We start from the raw sequence: 14,686 nt of genomic DNA, 5'->3' as shown, positions 1-14,686 counted from the left end.
TACTGTGCGTATGGATTTCTTGAGGAATGCTCATGCGAAATGCGGCCAACTTCGGCGAAGTCTCGAGCTTCGGCACCGTATCTAGAGACTCCTGGTTAGTGAATAACAACAGCAGGTAGCTGGGTAAGGCATGGGACGAAGCTCTGGGTAGACTAGGATCTCTCCTCGTGTACTCACTTGCTCATGTACTCTTTGGCCGCGTTAGCGAAAAATTGAGCCGTTCTCGGAGAGTCGTGACTTCCAAAGATGGCGTGCATTAGACTTGTCGTTGGGCCTAAAGGGTCTGGCTTGTCATGCCATGTAGATTTGATACTACCGGGATCCATGGTCTCAAACCCAATCACCATTACACAGTCGGCAGTACCTCCGCCAACAATAGTCCTGGCCAAATGCAGACCGGTCGATCCTGTCGCACAGGCATTGTTGACGTTATAGATAGGGATGCCCGTCATGCCAAATTGATAGAAAGTCCTTTGTCCACTGCACGTGTCTCCGAAGCAGTAACACGCAACGCCGGCTTCGACAACATCGTACTTGATGCCAGCGTCCAATAGGGCTTTAACCCCGGCTTCGAAGCCCAGGTCAGTGTAGGTCCGAAGGTGTCGGGGCCTGCTAAATTTGGTCATGCCTACGCCGACAACATATACATTGCCTCGTGGTTGCTGAGACGCCATCGTGAGCGAAATATACGAGACGCCACTTGGACAGAATAAGCGACAGCAGAATCAGAGAAACAGCGGAGGATAGAGAAAAGATTGGAAGATGTGTCTTCAAAATTACAATAAGACGAGGAGGGCTAGGAGAACCGAACCTCGTTACATTTCTCTGCCTCCATAGAGGTTGCCGCCATGGTGGTGACAGCTCGCTTTCGCACACTGAGCAACCGAAATGTCGTCCAACAGGCGAGGTTCGGCCAATTCGGCAACGGCAGTCGGTGATCTGAACCTCCTTCTTCGGAAGTTTAAAGCGACATCTACGTGGACCGATTGCCAGAGCAGGGTCATGGAGCATCAGGTGTCCATGCTGTTGCCACGAGGGGCCTCTGGCAGATGTTGTCAGTCATGGGCTTGATACTAAGGGTTCCAACCTGGGCGCATCTTAGGGGCACCCTATGGCGGAGAGAGAAAGCGCTCGGCGTAGATGAGCCCAGACATTCACCACGACAAGTTGCGCAGAACGTGTTGACCAAATTGGAGCCTTCGCCTGCGGTGTTTCACGTCACTCGCTTCAAACCAGACCATATACCATTCGAGATATCAGCAACAAATGCCAACTGACCGACCGACAGATGACTCCGGCCGGGCGATTGATCTTTACATTACTACGAAGTGAGCGGTAAAACGTAAGGTAATACACGGCAGGATGTACACTGCCAATGACAGGTAGTGTCAGAGGTTTTCTCATATGTCTGCGTAGACTACTTAGATCACAGAAGCTCGCCTACTGCACGGTGTTGGCTCCCTGTGAGCGACCTGACAATTTGACGAGGTCACAACTTTGGCTGTTTCGCCGCTAGCTCCTTCTTGACCTGTTCTCGGAAAACTCGCTTCAGGATCTTACCGCTTGGATTCTTTGGAATCGAGTTTACAAAGCGCACGCCCGCCTCAAGTCGCTTATATTTGGCTAGTCGGCCCGCGACATGGGCTTTGATGTCTTCTTCAGTGAGAGCAGCACCCTCAGGGGTATCTCGTCGCACAACGTATGCACGAGGAAACTCGGACTCGTAGATAGACTCTTGGACACCGATGACGGCTGCATCAACAACATGTGGATGGTCCATGATAACAGCTTCTAGCTCGGGCGGAGCGACTTGAAACGCTCGCACCTTGATCAGCTCCTTGAAAGGGAAATTGTTAGATATAAAACACGACTTTTTAAGGTCTCTCTGTAATAGCATACCTTCTTGCGATCAACGATATACCATAACTTTGTCTTAGAATCACAGTAAGCAATATCGCCAGTTCGGAAAAACCCTTCATGGTCATAAGACTCCTTATTAGCTTTAGGATTGTCGAAGTATCCAGTAATAAGTGTTGGGCCCCGTATAAGTATCTCTCCGCGTGTATCATAGGCCGAGATGTTATTATCATCGTCATCTACTAGTTTCGCTTCCATGTTAGGTATTAGTCGTCCCACCGACCCTGTATCGTCGGCCTCGGGATAGTTGATCAAGGTCGCAATAGCACTAAGTTCGGTCATTCCCCATACCTGGGTGACAGGGCTATTTGGGGCCAGGAGGGTCTGGAAGCGGCGTTGTGTGATCTTATCAAGGGGAGCTGATCCACACCACGCCGACCTGACCGACTTTAGAGAATACTTTTGGCTCAGAGGACTCATGATGATGTGGATGACAATCTATGGTCCTAGGATTAGGGCCTTGGTCGTTCCTTTCCAACGACGGTAGACTTACTGGCGGGACAATGATTAGATGGGTAACGTGATACTTCTCAATATTGGCCAGGTACCCTTCAAGGTCGTAACGTCGCATAATATATGTACTTCTGCCAGCCCGGAAAGTTGAGAAATGAAGCATTGGTACAGTGGAAGCGTGGAACATGGGCAATGCGTGCATGTATCGTTCCTGACATTGATGTCAGCGGGGTATCTCGTTGGATAGTTGTGGGAAGACCAACTTCGAACGGTTTTGCATATTTCTCGAACACCAACGTGTGTTGGGCAATCACATTAGTGTGACTATGGTCCACAGCTTTAGGCAAGCCGGTGGTCCCCGAACTGAACAGGCGAGTAATAGTGGTATCTTTGGCCAACTTCTCATCGTCGAAGCGGATCCAATCTTCTTCGCCGTGGGTTAGTAATGATCTCCATGATCTATAACCTTCGGGCACGGCCTGTCCGAGAGGGTCGAAAACCAGGATATTCGACCGGGATAGGCTGGTTTTCACCCCCGCCTCCTCGATGGGGCCAATTAGCTCAGGCTCTGCGATAAAATATTTGGTTCGAGAGACTGTTATGTGGTGGACCAGTTCTTGAGGGGTATAGCTGGGATTTGTGCCCGTAAAGATGCCTCCTGCCCCAACAATGCCCAGGACTAGGATGGTATAGTAGATCTACACGGCCAGAATCAGCCTCGACAAACAATTGTGTGCGGGTTGTAACTCACGTCGTTGAACGAAGTCACACAGAGACAATCTCCCCTCTGGACCCCCATCGCACGGAGGCCTGCTATTACTTGACGGACCATAGTGCGGGCCTGCCGGTGACTGAGAGACCGAGTCGGGTCTGCCGCGTCAAAGTAGATCTCGAGTATGAAGTCAGTATCGAGTCCTTCAAAAGAATTTAGGACACTCAGCATACTGGCTTGTCAACATCGTAATTGGGATCATCGAAAATCCAAGATAGGATGTCCTTGTTGGGCAGAGAAACGTAGCCATCACCCTGAAAATATTTCATGGCTGCACACGGAGTTGACCTTCACATATACTGAATGTGGATGGAGAAAAATGGAAGTCTGTGGAGAGGCTGACGTAGTTATGCTGAAGCTGTGAAGACACAATCAGCCAGGTCCAAGCAGAGTCGAAGGTCTTATATTAGATCTTTGGCTGGGCCTTTGCAGGCTGTCTGCAACCCCCAGGAGCCTCGGTAGCCAGGGTGAAACTCGCCGAAATCATATCGAAACGCTGACTCTGGCGGGTCATTGATCGTCCATCCATTTCCTTAGCCTGACCTGGCTGTTTCCCTGGCAGAAGGAGTGTTCGGCGTTCATGTTTAGGGGTCCAACACGAGGAGGGGAGAGTATTGAGTAGGGCGACTTGATTTGCCGTCGACCCTTCATTCGCGATCATTTGCGCTTCCTTGACGAGGAGTAATCCAACTCAGATCGGAAAAGCATTTTTGGATTCTCTATTTCTTGCAAGTCCTACAGTACCTCTTTTCATTGAACCTGTTCCAACACTTCCTATCCTTTCCACACTCTCAATCACCCAAAGTTTCCATCTCTTGAAAGCAAGTTTATCCTAGCATTTTCTCAGAAGAAGGCGGCAGTAAGCCACAGGCAGAGCTGCTCGGCTCAACCCTGCACAACCGCAGCGATAACGTTGGTGTTGAATCTTGCTGTACTGCCCAGGAAATAACAAGCAATGATGACCCCTACGCCGAAACCTACACTGTTATACCAGACGTCCTTGAAGCTTTCCGCATAAGCTTATCGACTGCCCAAACCAGCGCCTTCTAAGGTAGTGGCATCGACACCTAGGCGCATAGCAGCCGCTTCCGTGGAGGTGATAGATAGCGGACAATACTAGAGCGTACGAGACTAGGATCTAAGAAGCATTTTCGCCGGCCCCAATGTCATCTTCTATGTAATAGATTGCACCGCCAGAGAAGCATAACGAGATCTGGAATCTTGGCTTAAGCGTCAGTGAAGGCCGGTAAGATGCGAAAGAAGAATCGCCCACCAAAATAGAATCCGCACTGTGCCCTGGGGGCAAGGGTCTGCTTTTGTGTCCAATCGACACGACCATCAGAGTCGTCCCCCTTGATGGGTGAGGGTTGGCCGTCTTTCGCATAATGATCATGATCAGCTTCTTAGAGATCCGGGACATTTGCAGCAGACTTATCCTGCTGCAGCTCCCTCTTTTCATCTTGAAGATGAGGGACGCTCTGAGTGGTCGCCATGTTATGTCAAGCAATAGACTATAGAAGCAAGAATATGCGTATTTGAGGCAAATCAGAAGCTGGGAGGCTTGATGGGTCGCTGAAGGAGAGCTGGATGCTTAAATAGAATCAATCTCTATTGAATGGACGAGGGAGTAGCCGTACATGGCGTGATGCTATGGAACTTCTTCCTAAGAACCCGTACCTGATCAGTCTGGACGCCTCTCGATAAAGGCTGACCACCTCCAACAGGACCAATTCTATCTTCAAAGATTCCATCGATAAGCTTCGTGGTTAGAAAGTGGATCTTAGACGCTATGTAGCAAGAGTGTCGTATCATTCGGTCAACAAAAGTGGCCGATCTCGCCGAGACAGCCGAGGCTGGAGATATCAGGGGTATCTTGGTGAGCTGTGAGAATCTAGCAATTCGTCCAGACCACAGGCAAGTGTTTGGGCCAGGTCAAGGCCACCATGACGGTTGTACGCAGCGCTTTGCGTGTTCATTCGAGAAGATGCAACAAGACTACAATGAACTTTTTCTTTTATCCTGGCTCCAGGGTCCAACGAATTGCTGAAAGCCGATCTTAGACTCCTGGTTTCCCCCCTGGCGTGATTAATATTATCAACGGCTATGGTTGGATGGCTACACGGGAGTCGATAAGATTACGTTTACCAGTAGCACCGCGACTAGAAAGACCATTATAGGTTCATCGGCGGGAAGCCTTAAGAATAATACTCGCGAGACACGTGGTAAGAGCCCTCTTGTGGTTTTAAGGACGTTAACATGGAGTAGGTAGTCAGATGATCGTATCTAGGAATCACGAGTGAGTCGACTCGGCCATTCAAAAAAATAAGCTAGCAAGTTATTGGACAAGAATCTTCCCACACGTCTAGTAGTACCAAGCCGCTATAGCTGCAGCCAAGTCTGGTGGCCTTCAAAATATCTCTCCAAATGATAAGGTACTCCGCGAGAGTTCACGAATAGACTCCAACCTAGAGTTTACAATGACCTAGAAGTCATATCGTAACCGCCGCCACGGTGAAGTACTACTGGCACCCTACGGCGGCTCCTCGTGCGATGTAGCCCCTGTGGGTCGAGACACTCGAAATAAGGACAAAAGACAGTGTGTATCGAATCGTATAAGCTACGGAGGATGTTGTAAAGACTAAGCTAGGGAGAGAGATGGTGTGGAGTGAGATCCTTGCAGGAGAGGGAGCCAAAAAAGGAGGGGTTCCTTCCTTGGCTCCACAGCGGGTTCTCGTACTAGTACCGTAGCTTGTGACAATGGCAAGCTTTTGATTCTATAACTAAGGTAATTAAGTTGCATGGAATTATGACGAAAAACACATGTGCCAGATATCCTGTATCCGTATATTCGCAACACTATAATCATGTGGAGCTATATTGGAATTTCTAGGAGGCGTGTTAGTTGAACACTACTGGTTATGTGATGTAAGTAATGTAATAGTTAATGGGATCTTCAGACTACTTACGCAGGGCAAAGAGGGTTGCGTGGGATCCCTTGCTAGAAACTTTTTCATGGCATGGACGTTGGACCGATCTTCACTCCACTCCACGACGGCAAGTGAAGGTGGTTCGACAATAAAGGAAGGACTTGGACAATATGGTTCTTTTCTGTACCCTGGGACCCTGAACATCCGATCACGGACAGTTATGAGTGGAGAGGTTAGTCAATACCAAGGAAGTGATGAGCAAATCGTTATCTGATTAGATCCCTAATCCTGCCGATCCATCCAAACTTCAGGACGTTTTCTCTCATTCTCGCGCTACTACTAAAAGCTCAACCCACCCTGGTAGGTACCTACGGAGTAGTAGTTTAGTAAATACCACATTATCAACGCCCTAGGATGTGGATACGTTCCTACTCTATACTCCGTACTCATATATCAATGCTACGTTAGGTGAAAAAGATAGTCTAGTGAGACAAGGGGTATTTTGCCTCCCGTGATTCACTTCCAGGTATGCACTCCACCGAGTCGATCCCCGATCACCGCTTTAAAACTGCTGCTCCTCTGTTTAACTACTTACTCATGATCTTCTCTATTTTCTCTTGGGTTTTGCCTAAGCTGTATATGCAACTACAACCTCAAATCGTGGTGCAAAATGGCAACACGGAATGGAGGTGGCGATTCAGTACAGCCCAACGGGCAGACATCTGACCTTGAAGGGAGCGCACTTTCGTCAACTGGCACCCGAGCTCAAGACAACACGCCAGGGTCCACCAAGATCGAGAAATCCAAGAATGAGAAACTGCAGCCCCCATCAATATTCGACGCTGAAGAGGGAAAGCCCATCCACCCGAGCACGATACCAACCTCGATTGGTGTCAGTAAGGTTGAGGCCTTTAATAAGGTCCTTCATCAATCTGGCAGATCCGGCAAGATTCTTCTCTGGTTATTGGGTGTCTCCATTGGGTTAACCATGTTCGCATATGCCATCGATCAAGGCATTACATACGGCATCTTTTCGACAATGGCCAGTTCGACTTTCGGGCAACACAGCTCCCTTGCTGCGGTGGGCACCGCTAGTCAGATCATCCGAGCTATAAGCAAACCCTTCATCGGAAAATTGGCAGATATCACCTCACGTCCAACCACGTATGTGGTGATTCTTGTCTTCTATGTCCTTGGCTTCGTTGTCGCGGCCAGTTCGAGTACCTTTGCCGCTTATGTTGTGGGCATCTCCTTCGCATCCGTGGGCAGATCCGGGCTCGACCTGCTGAGCGACATCATCGTAGGAGATTTGACGCCTCTGCAGTGGCGCGGCTTTTTCGGTGCCGCGCTGTCCCTCCCTTTTGTTGTCACCGTGCCGGTCAGTGGCTTCATTGCTGAAGGCTTTGTCGACGATTGGAGATGGGGCTTGGGAATGTTTGCCATCATTATTCCAGTCTTGCTCGTCCCAGCCATTCTCACGCTTTACACAATGCAGCGGCGCGGAGAGAAGCTGGGCATGGTCACCATGGCCGCATCAAAACGCGTGAGGGTCGGTGTGGACGAGTCAATCGAGTCCAGAGGTTTCAAATACTGGTGTAATCTCCTGCTTCAAGGCCTCATCGATATCGATATGGTGGGCCTCATCATTCTTGGCACGTCTTTTGCACTCATACTGCTCCCCTTCACCATAGCGCAGAGCGCCGATGGCGGCTGGTCGAACCGAAGTGTAATCGCCATGCTCGTGATCGGGTTCGTCCTGCTCCTCGGTTTCGTCTTATTCGAGATCTATCTCGCACCCAAACCACTCATGACCCAACGAATCCTCAAGAACCGCACCTTTCTCGCTGCCGTCACCATCTACACATTCAATCAGACCGCATCTGCAACCCGCAACACATATTTCTCCTCATACATCTACGTCATCAAGCAATGGTCTACCTATGAGTGGACCATTTTCCTCGGTATCACGACAATGGGCCTCTGCATCGTCAATCCCATTGTGGGACTTATCCAGCGGTGCACCCACAGGTACAAATCACTCATGGTGTTCGGGGCTGCGATTAGGCTAGTGAGTTACGGTCTCCTGGTCCTCCCAAATGGCAGTATGATCCAGGACACTGCTCGTCTAGTCGCATCGCAACTCATATTCTGTCTTGGAGGCTTCAACGTCGTCGGGGCCCGAGTGGGCAGTCAGGCTTCAGTGCCACACGAAGACATGGCGACTATCATCGCACTTCTGACGCTATGGTCTTCACTGGGCTCATCGATTGGCAGTGCTATTTCGTCAGCCATCTGGACGAATGAGATGCTCGACCAAATGAGGGTAGAACTCCCGGATGTCCCCGAGGCAACACTTTCGAAGATGTATGGAAGCATTCGCGCTATCCGGACCCAGTATGCTTTCGACGACCCGATTAGACAAGGTGTCATTCGTGCGTATGCATATGTGAATGGACATATTGCTATCACGGCTCTATGCCTGGCTGCGGTGCCTCTGGTGGCGACATTCTTCATGCCGGATTTCTATCTAGGTCAACAACAGAATGCAGTGACGAATACTGGTCTTGATGGAGAGCCTATTGACGTGCCCCGTCGCCGAAATGAAGATGTTAGCTCTCCAGGCATCGCAACTGGAGAGAAACAATCTTTCTACCAGCGAATAGTTGCTGCCTATCGGAGCGACGTATAGACGCCCCGCCCCACGCACTCCCAGTCAGTCCGTATGGACAAAGCCTGGCTATCTCCATGGTGGAAAGGCTCTTTCGACAAGAGGTAGTCTAAGCATTGTGCGAAGTACATCAAGAGCAAGATAATGGAAGGAGTACGTTGGAGATTGCCTTGATAGAAGTCTAAGTTCCCTCTGGTCATATCATAGGAATTAGGCAGCGAGAACATACTGAGCCTTGGCAAAATTAAAGCATAGTTTCCAAGATCTGCCGTCTTATTCCAACCATTCACCATCCGAAGAACATCTGCCTCGGACCCTCGTCGACTTTGAGAACTCCGACTCTTGATCGTTGTGCCACCTACAACTCTTCATATGTTACGATGACACAGAGCTCAGACGAACGGAAGTAGAGCGAGAATTCCAGCAGCTAAAGCTGCGGGCGCCTGTCGTGTAACTGCGCCGCCGGTGAAAGTAGAAGAAATGGCACTTGTCGATGAAGTTTGCACAGCGGATGTGCTCATCGTCGGCGGCAATGTGATAACTGAGCCTCCCGTGGTAGAGAGAATGCCGCAACCGGATTCGCCAGGAAATGACGCGCTGGCACAATTAAAAGGTGTTGAAGTTGACGCGGGTGATGATGATGATGTTGTAGTAACTGTTAGGACACCACATCCAGACTCGCCAGGAAACGATGCGGTTGCGCAATCGAATGGTGTTGAGGTCGCGGTAAGGACCCCACAGCCGGATTCACCGGGAAATGAGGCACTGGCGCAGTCAAACGTTGAGCTCGCGGTGAGCACACCACAGCCGGACTCGCCAGGAAACGATGCGCTAGCGCAGTTGAATGGTGTTGATGTCGCGGTGAGCACACCACAGCCAGACTCTCCAGGGAACGATGCACTGGCGCAGTCAAAGGTGGAGGTCGCCGTGAGCACTCCACAGCCAGACTCGCCAGGAAATGAGGCACTGGCACAGTCAAAAGTTGAGGTTGCGGTGAGTACTCCACAACCAGATTGGCCAGGGAACGAAGCGCTGGCGCAATCGAACGTTGTGTCTTGGGCAGATGTCGATCTCAGACTCAGCGCAACGAGAATGGTGGTAAGAAGAGTCGTTTTAGACATATTTCCTTGCGTCGGACGAGAAAATGTCAACCTGGGTTGGACAAATAGAAAGAGGGTTGAGAGGTGGTGATGGTTGACGATTCACAAGAGATACGGATGAGCTGTCTCAACTTTGGAAGACGAAACACCAGAGGCTTTTAAAGAGAGGCCAGGAGGCATAATATTTGGCACATGGTCACACTGAAAAAGGGGCCGAAGGGCTGCGTTGCGTGCCTAAGGTGTCAATTGAAGTTCTTGGACTGTGCTGGGAACCTTGGATGCTTGAAGGCGCATCACTGCCACAGGCGCGGAAATGTCACTCACAGAAAGGACAGCAAGAAGGATTATTGCTACGTTGGCGGGTTAGCCATGCGAGGGGCAGGGCAATTCAAGGGGGTGTGTGCGAAGCCCCTCGGCCGTTGGGTGGGAAACTTTCCTAGGCAGCCACACCAGCTCAGCCTACCATCCCGATTATGTTGCTCAGAAGATTGTCGCAATGACCTTGGGAGTCTGGGGGGTTAGACTGTGTATTTTTAGCCCGTGTTATTCGAACCCTAACCCATAAGACTGACACTGTGGCGCTTTTTCTAAGCGAAACACTTCTTTGAACGCTTGGGCATACCGCATTGGGCGGCCCCGCATGGGTGACCAATGAGCGATTGATATGATCCATGACTGAGAGCAACTCCATCTCTGAGGCTGATATACTCGTTCAATACACTCTACGGAGGTACCTCCTGGGTCCCCTGGTACCTCCATCGTAACCTTTCGTCAATTTCAGCAGAGGATGTGCTCATACATTATGAAAACAACGAACTCTGCCTCAAATATCCTTTTCGATCCAAATGAATTCAATTCAAAGTCAGCTTGGTGCCTGGCTGAGAATGCCTCAAGACTCAAGTTGACCATCAAAACAAAACAATTGTATAGCGTACGCCCGACAGGAGAATTTGAAAACATTGCAATCCAAAATTTGCCCGAGCCAGATCCCTTCATTACTTAGCTGTTGCAGAAATGAACAAATCTTGGTTTGTTTGAAGCACGTCGATCACGTCCATCTTTAGCCCGAGGCCACCTCGGCCCCGGGGTTTGTTCCGTTTTGCCCCTCACTACCCCAGACATTCCGCACTCTCCGCCTTACTGGCCTTACTGGGGACGCATGAAACCCGAGTAGATGTGCAACCTTCATTTCACTTCAGGCATCTCACGACTCACAAAGCTAAGCAGCCCTCAGCTACAGCGCGAATTTCAAACTGCCTTCTCGAAAGAGTTTCTCGTATCTTAGAATCAGACAATTTGAAGACGGTGATCTTGATGCAAGACAATGTGCGAGTTGTGCGTCCTCGGCATACAAGGTATGCTGCAAAGGCCTGGTATGTAATAACAACGCGCCATCCCCGTCCTCACTACTTTCTCATCCGATGTTGTCCGAGGTTAGCAAAGATTGCCGGCGCCGCAAGGTCAAATGCACTGGAGACATACCCTGCCACAACTGCAAGAGATACGATATTGAATGTGTGTATTCCAAGCAAAAAGCCAACAGGGCTAGACCACAATTGTAAGCTCTATCATGACTGCACCGCCTCAAGAATGATCCTTTCTCACACGAAGTAAGGGGGGATTTGAACGAACTTCACACACAACTCGAAATCCTGAAAGAGCAAGTCCGTGAACTACAGTCTCGAGATGGCGTGTCTGAGCCAACATCCCAATACCAGTCCGATGCAGTAAATGCTGTACCACATGAGCATCCGCCAAATCAGCAAACAGATGTAGTGACTTCAAACCTTTCCGGCGTTACCACTCTCACCGACAGCTCGCCTGTTACCCCTGTGGAGGACCTACATAATGGTCACAGTGCGTCTGGTCTTCTACGGGCTACCTCTAGTCGATATTCTCCCGCGTCGAGATCGGAGGAAACAACAGCCCTGAGAAATTCAGTAGCGTCAGTTGGGCAGAAAGGATCATCCCGGCAAGAACTGGCCATTGCCTGTCACCCCCTTCTCTTCTTCTCTCTGGCCGAAGCACTTCGTCTCATTGACCTCTATCAGGATGAATGTGGATTGGTCTATCCATTGATCGCCATTGATCAAGTCCGCACTTTCGCGACCCATTTTTATGAATATGCTGCTATTCAAAGACAGCCTACAACCTGGCGCACTTTCAATCTCGAACCATGTTTAAAAAGGCCATTTCACGTCTTAGAGATAATTCTGGCCATTGCCCTTGTCATTGAAGGCCGCGGCTCAACGCATCTCAGTTCTGCCTTGGTGGATGAACTTGAATCCGAAATTGATCACCGGCCATCTGGAGTCTCTGCAGATCTCACCTTCGCAGAAATATTGACTCTCATGGTATGAACTACCCTCGGCCATGACATATACGTATCTAACATGACAGAAAGAGCCTCTACCAGTTCTATCGTGATGAGGAAGTCCTTGCATGGCGAACCATTGGCTTAGCTGCAAGAATCGCCCTAGAAATAGGACTACACCTTCGTGATCCCCCATTTACCACATTTCAAAGTGCACAGGAACGAGATCGAGCGAACAAGCTCTTTTGGTGTATATATTGTCTCGATAGACGCTGGAGCTTTGGGACAGGCCTTCCCTTTGGCATCCAAGAGGATGATATTGACCCTAGCCTGCCAGAACCGGTACGTGTGTCTGTATATTCTTCGACCAGGTCGCCTAACTCAATTTCCCAAAGGATGACACACCCCCTTATCTCTTCTCGAGCATGATAGCCCATTCCAGGCTAGGGTTTAAGATATTAAGATCTTTGCCTGGAACGGAGCATCCACATCATGCCACAACACGGGAAGAGACTGCTTATCTCACTTATCAAGTACAACAGTGGTACAGATCGCTCATTCCGGAGCTTCAAATTGATGATGGCCAGGATCTGGTTCTCAAAGGTCTTTCAGCTGCCCGCAATAGGCTCCGGGTCGTGAATCGCCTCCGTAAGAATCAACTGCTCATGCTGATTCACAGGAGAACCTTGTTCATGTCAAGCTCCATTGCAGCAGATCCTCGCGGAGCCAAGACTGCTGTTGACCTAGCCAAAAAGACTGTGACAATGCTTGATAGACTGCGAAATACTTCAGAGATCTATGAGTCTCATGCAGTCTGCTTCAACTACTTCTTGTACTCGGCGTTGACGGTAATACTCCTTGCGGCTTATCACGCCAAGTCAGAGTTCCACGAGTACTGTCGACCCGAGTTTCATATGGCTCTTGAGCTAATTGGTGGTTCCAAGGCCAAATCAGTCGTCGCTAGGAAACTATTGAAAATGATCAAGCATCTCAAAGTGATGGGTCCTGACTTCGGGGTTCTCCCGTATATGGAAGCACAACTGGATCATCCAAGACAAGAACCGAACTCGTCTCTCCACAGGTCAGACGATACTTCATCCACTCCACAAAGCTCATGCCCTGAGCAGTCCGATGCACAAGCCCTTCAAGCACAACCGCAACTTGATATGCATACTTTTGGAGGCATCCTGCCTTCTACAACGCCAAATTACTTTGCAGGCGATTATGCAGTGGATGGTAATTTGTTAAGCTCGGAGCTGTCAGACCTCTTCCAAGCCATCGACCCTACGCGATTCAGCCAGATGACCTCAGCATCGCTGGAGCAGCAAAACTTGCAACCGGATAATTTCCATCTACCTTCAAGCCATCTTCCGAATATTCATACCTTATTCTAGACTGGCGAATTGGACAAAACCATTCCTCATACTCCTTGGAATTGACATGCTCATTATATGAGGCAGGCTTCCAATGGTAGGCAGAAGCCAGTGGCAGTCCTTCGGGATTTTTGTTGATATATCGATCCAGCTTAGCTGTAGTCGTATCTTTATTTATGTTTTTCCGCATACCAGAGCTCGTAGGAGGCTTGTTATCACCTCCTCCGTTTCGGAACAGCGTCTTATTTGGTCATTAATCACCAGATCGTAGACTTCTAAGACTGTGACTTTAAAAGGGTAGCACCTCTGCACGAGATCGTCATAAAGGTTTGCTATATGAAATATATGAATCTAGATGTACCTGAAAGAGGGATAGCCGTTATCAATAGATTCCTGCAGTTTCTGGGCGAACGCTCTCATCCCGCCGAAGAAGACAAGGGTTGACCGAACTTTTCCAGGAACATTAGCCCCAAAGTAATATGAATCGGCATACTTGAAGACCAACTGATCATTGACATCGTCACAGATCTTGCCCCATTCATCGTCTCCTTCCTTCGTTGATTCGAATGCAACCTTAGACGGGTCGGGAGCCTTTTTGCGGTGGGTTTCGATGCTGCTTATAGCTGAGGTGATGAACTCGACGTTGGCCTCTATCATGGGCGGGACATTTGATAGCGGGGCTTTAGGGCCAAGGACCATGAAAAGATTTGGGAAACCATGCGAGGCGACGGCCATATTAGTATGTGGACCGTCCTTCCATGCTTCAGCGAGGGTGACTCCGTTTCGGCCTTGGATGTTGATTTCCCGATAGGCGCCATCAAAAGCATTGAATCCTGTGGCGCAAATGAGAACATCTAGATCCAGAAACGTTCCGTCGTTCAATCGGACTCCCCGAGCTTCGACTGCAACAATTGGATTCTCCTTGATGTCGACAATATCAACGTTCTCTCTGTTAAACTGGTCGTAGTAGCCAGTATCGCAGAGCGGGCGACGGCAATAAAGATCTTTCGGCGTCAATTTTCGCCTCTTCTCCGGGTCATGAACAATCTCGGCGATCTTTGCGCGAAGAAATTCACAAGCTGTTTCATTAGCGGCAACGTCTGTGATCAGGTCTGAAAAAGATGCCACTAGAAACCGTATGCCGCTACCTTTATCCCAACAC

The 14,686-nt window shown here is 49.5% G+C and overlaps 2 protein-coding genes across 2 annotated transcripts; both read left to right on the top strand.

Annotated features, from left to right (window-relative positions):
* Window positions 1-6,465: 6,465 nt before the first annotated feature.
* PV10_09024 (uncharacterized protein) lies at window positions 6,466-9,214 on the top strand. Its single transcript, XM_016374127.1, has one exon. The coding sequence runs from the start codon at window positions 6,740-6,742 to the stop codon at window positions 8,756-8,758; it is 2,019 nt and encodes a 672-aa protein (XP_016219671.1). The 5' UTR covers window positions 6,466-6,739; the 3' UTR covers window positions 8,759-9,214.
* A 3-nt stretch (window positions 9,215-9,217) lies between these two features.
* PV10_09023 (uncharacterized protein) lies at window positions 9,218-13,545 on the top strand (the record flags this gene model as incomplete). Its single annotated transcript, XM_016374126.1, has 4 exons — window positions 9,218-9,730; window positions 11,427-12,191; window positions 12,242-12,493; window positions 12,547-13,545. 4 exons carry the CDS (start codon window positions 9,218-9,220, stop codon window positions 13,543-13,545), a joined length of 2,529 nt encoding a protein of 842 aa, XP_016219670.1.
* Window positions 13,546-14,686: the final 1,141 nt, after the last annotated feature.

Source organism: Exophiala mesophila (genome assembly GCF_000836275.1).
Source record: "Exophiala mesophila strain CBS 40295 unplaced genomic scaffold supercont1.7, whole genome shotgun sequence".
Classification (NCBI taxonomy): domain Eukaryota; kingdom Fungi; phylum Ascomycota; class Eurotiomycetes; order Chaetothyriales; family Herpotrichiellaceae; genus Exophiala; species Exophiala mesophila.
This window is presented reverse-complemented; position numbering and strand designations above follow the sequence as displayed.

Coding starts and splice junctions, on each gene's coding strand:
- PV10_09024 (XM_016374127.1), top strand. CDS start 6,740: ATGGCAACACGGAATGGAGGTGGCGATTCAGTACAGCCCAACGGGCAG.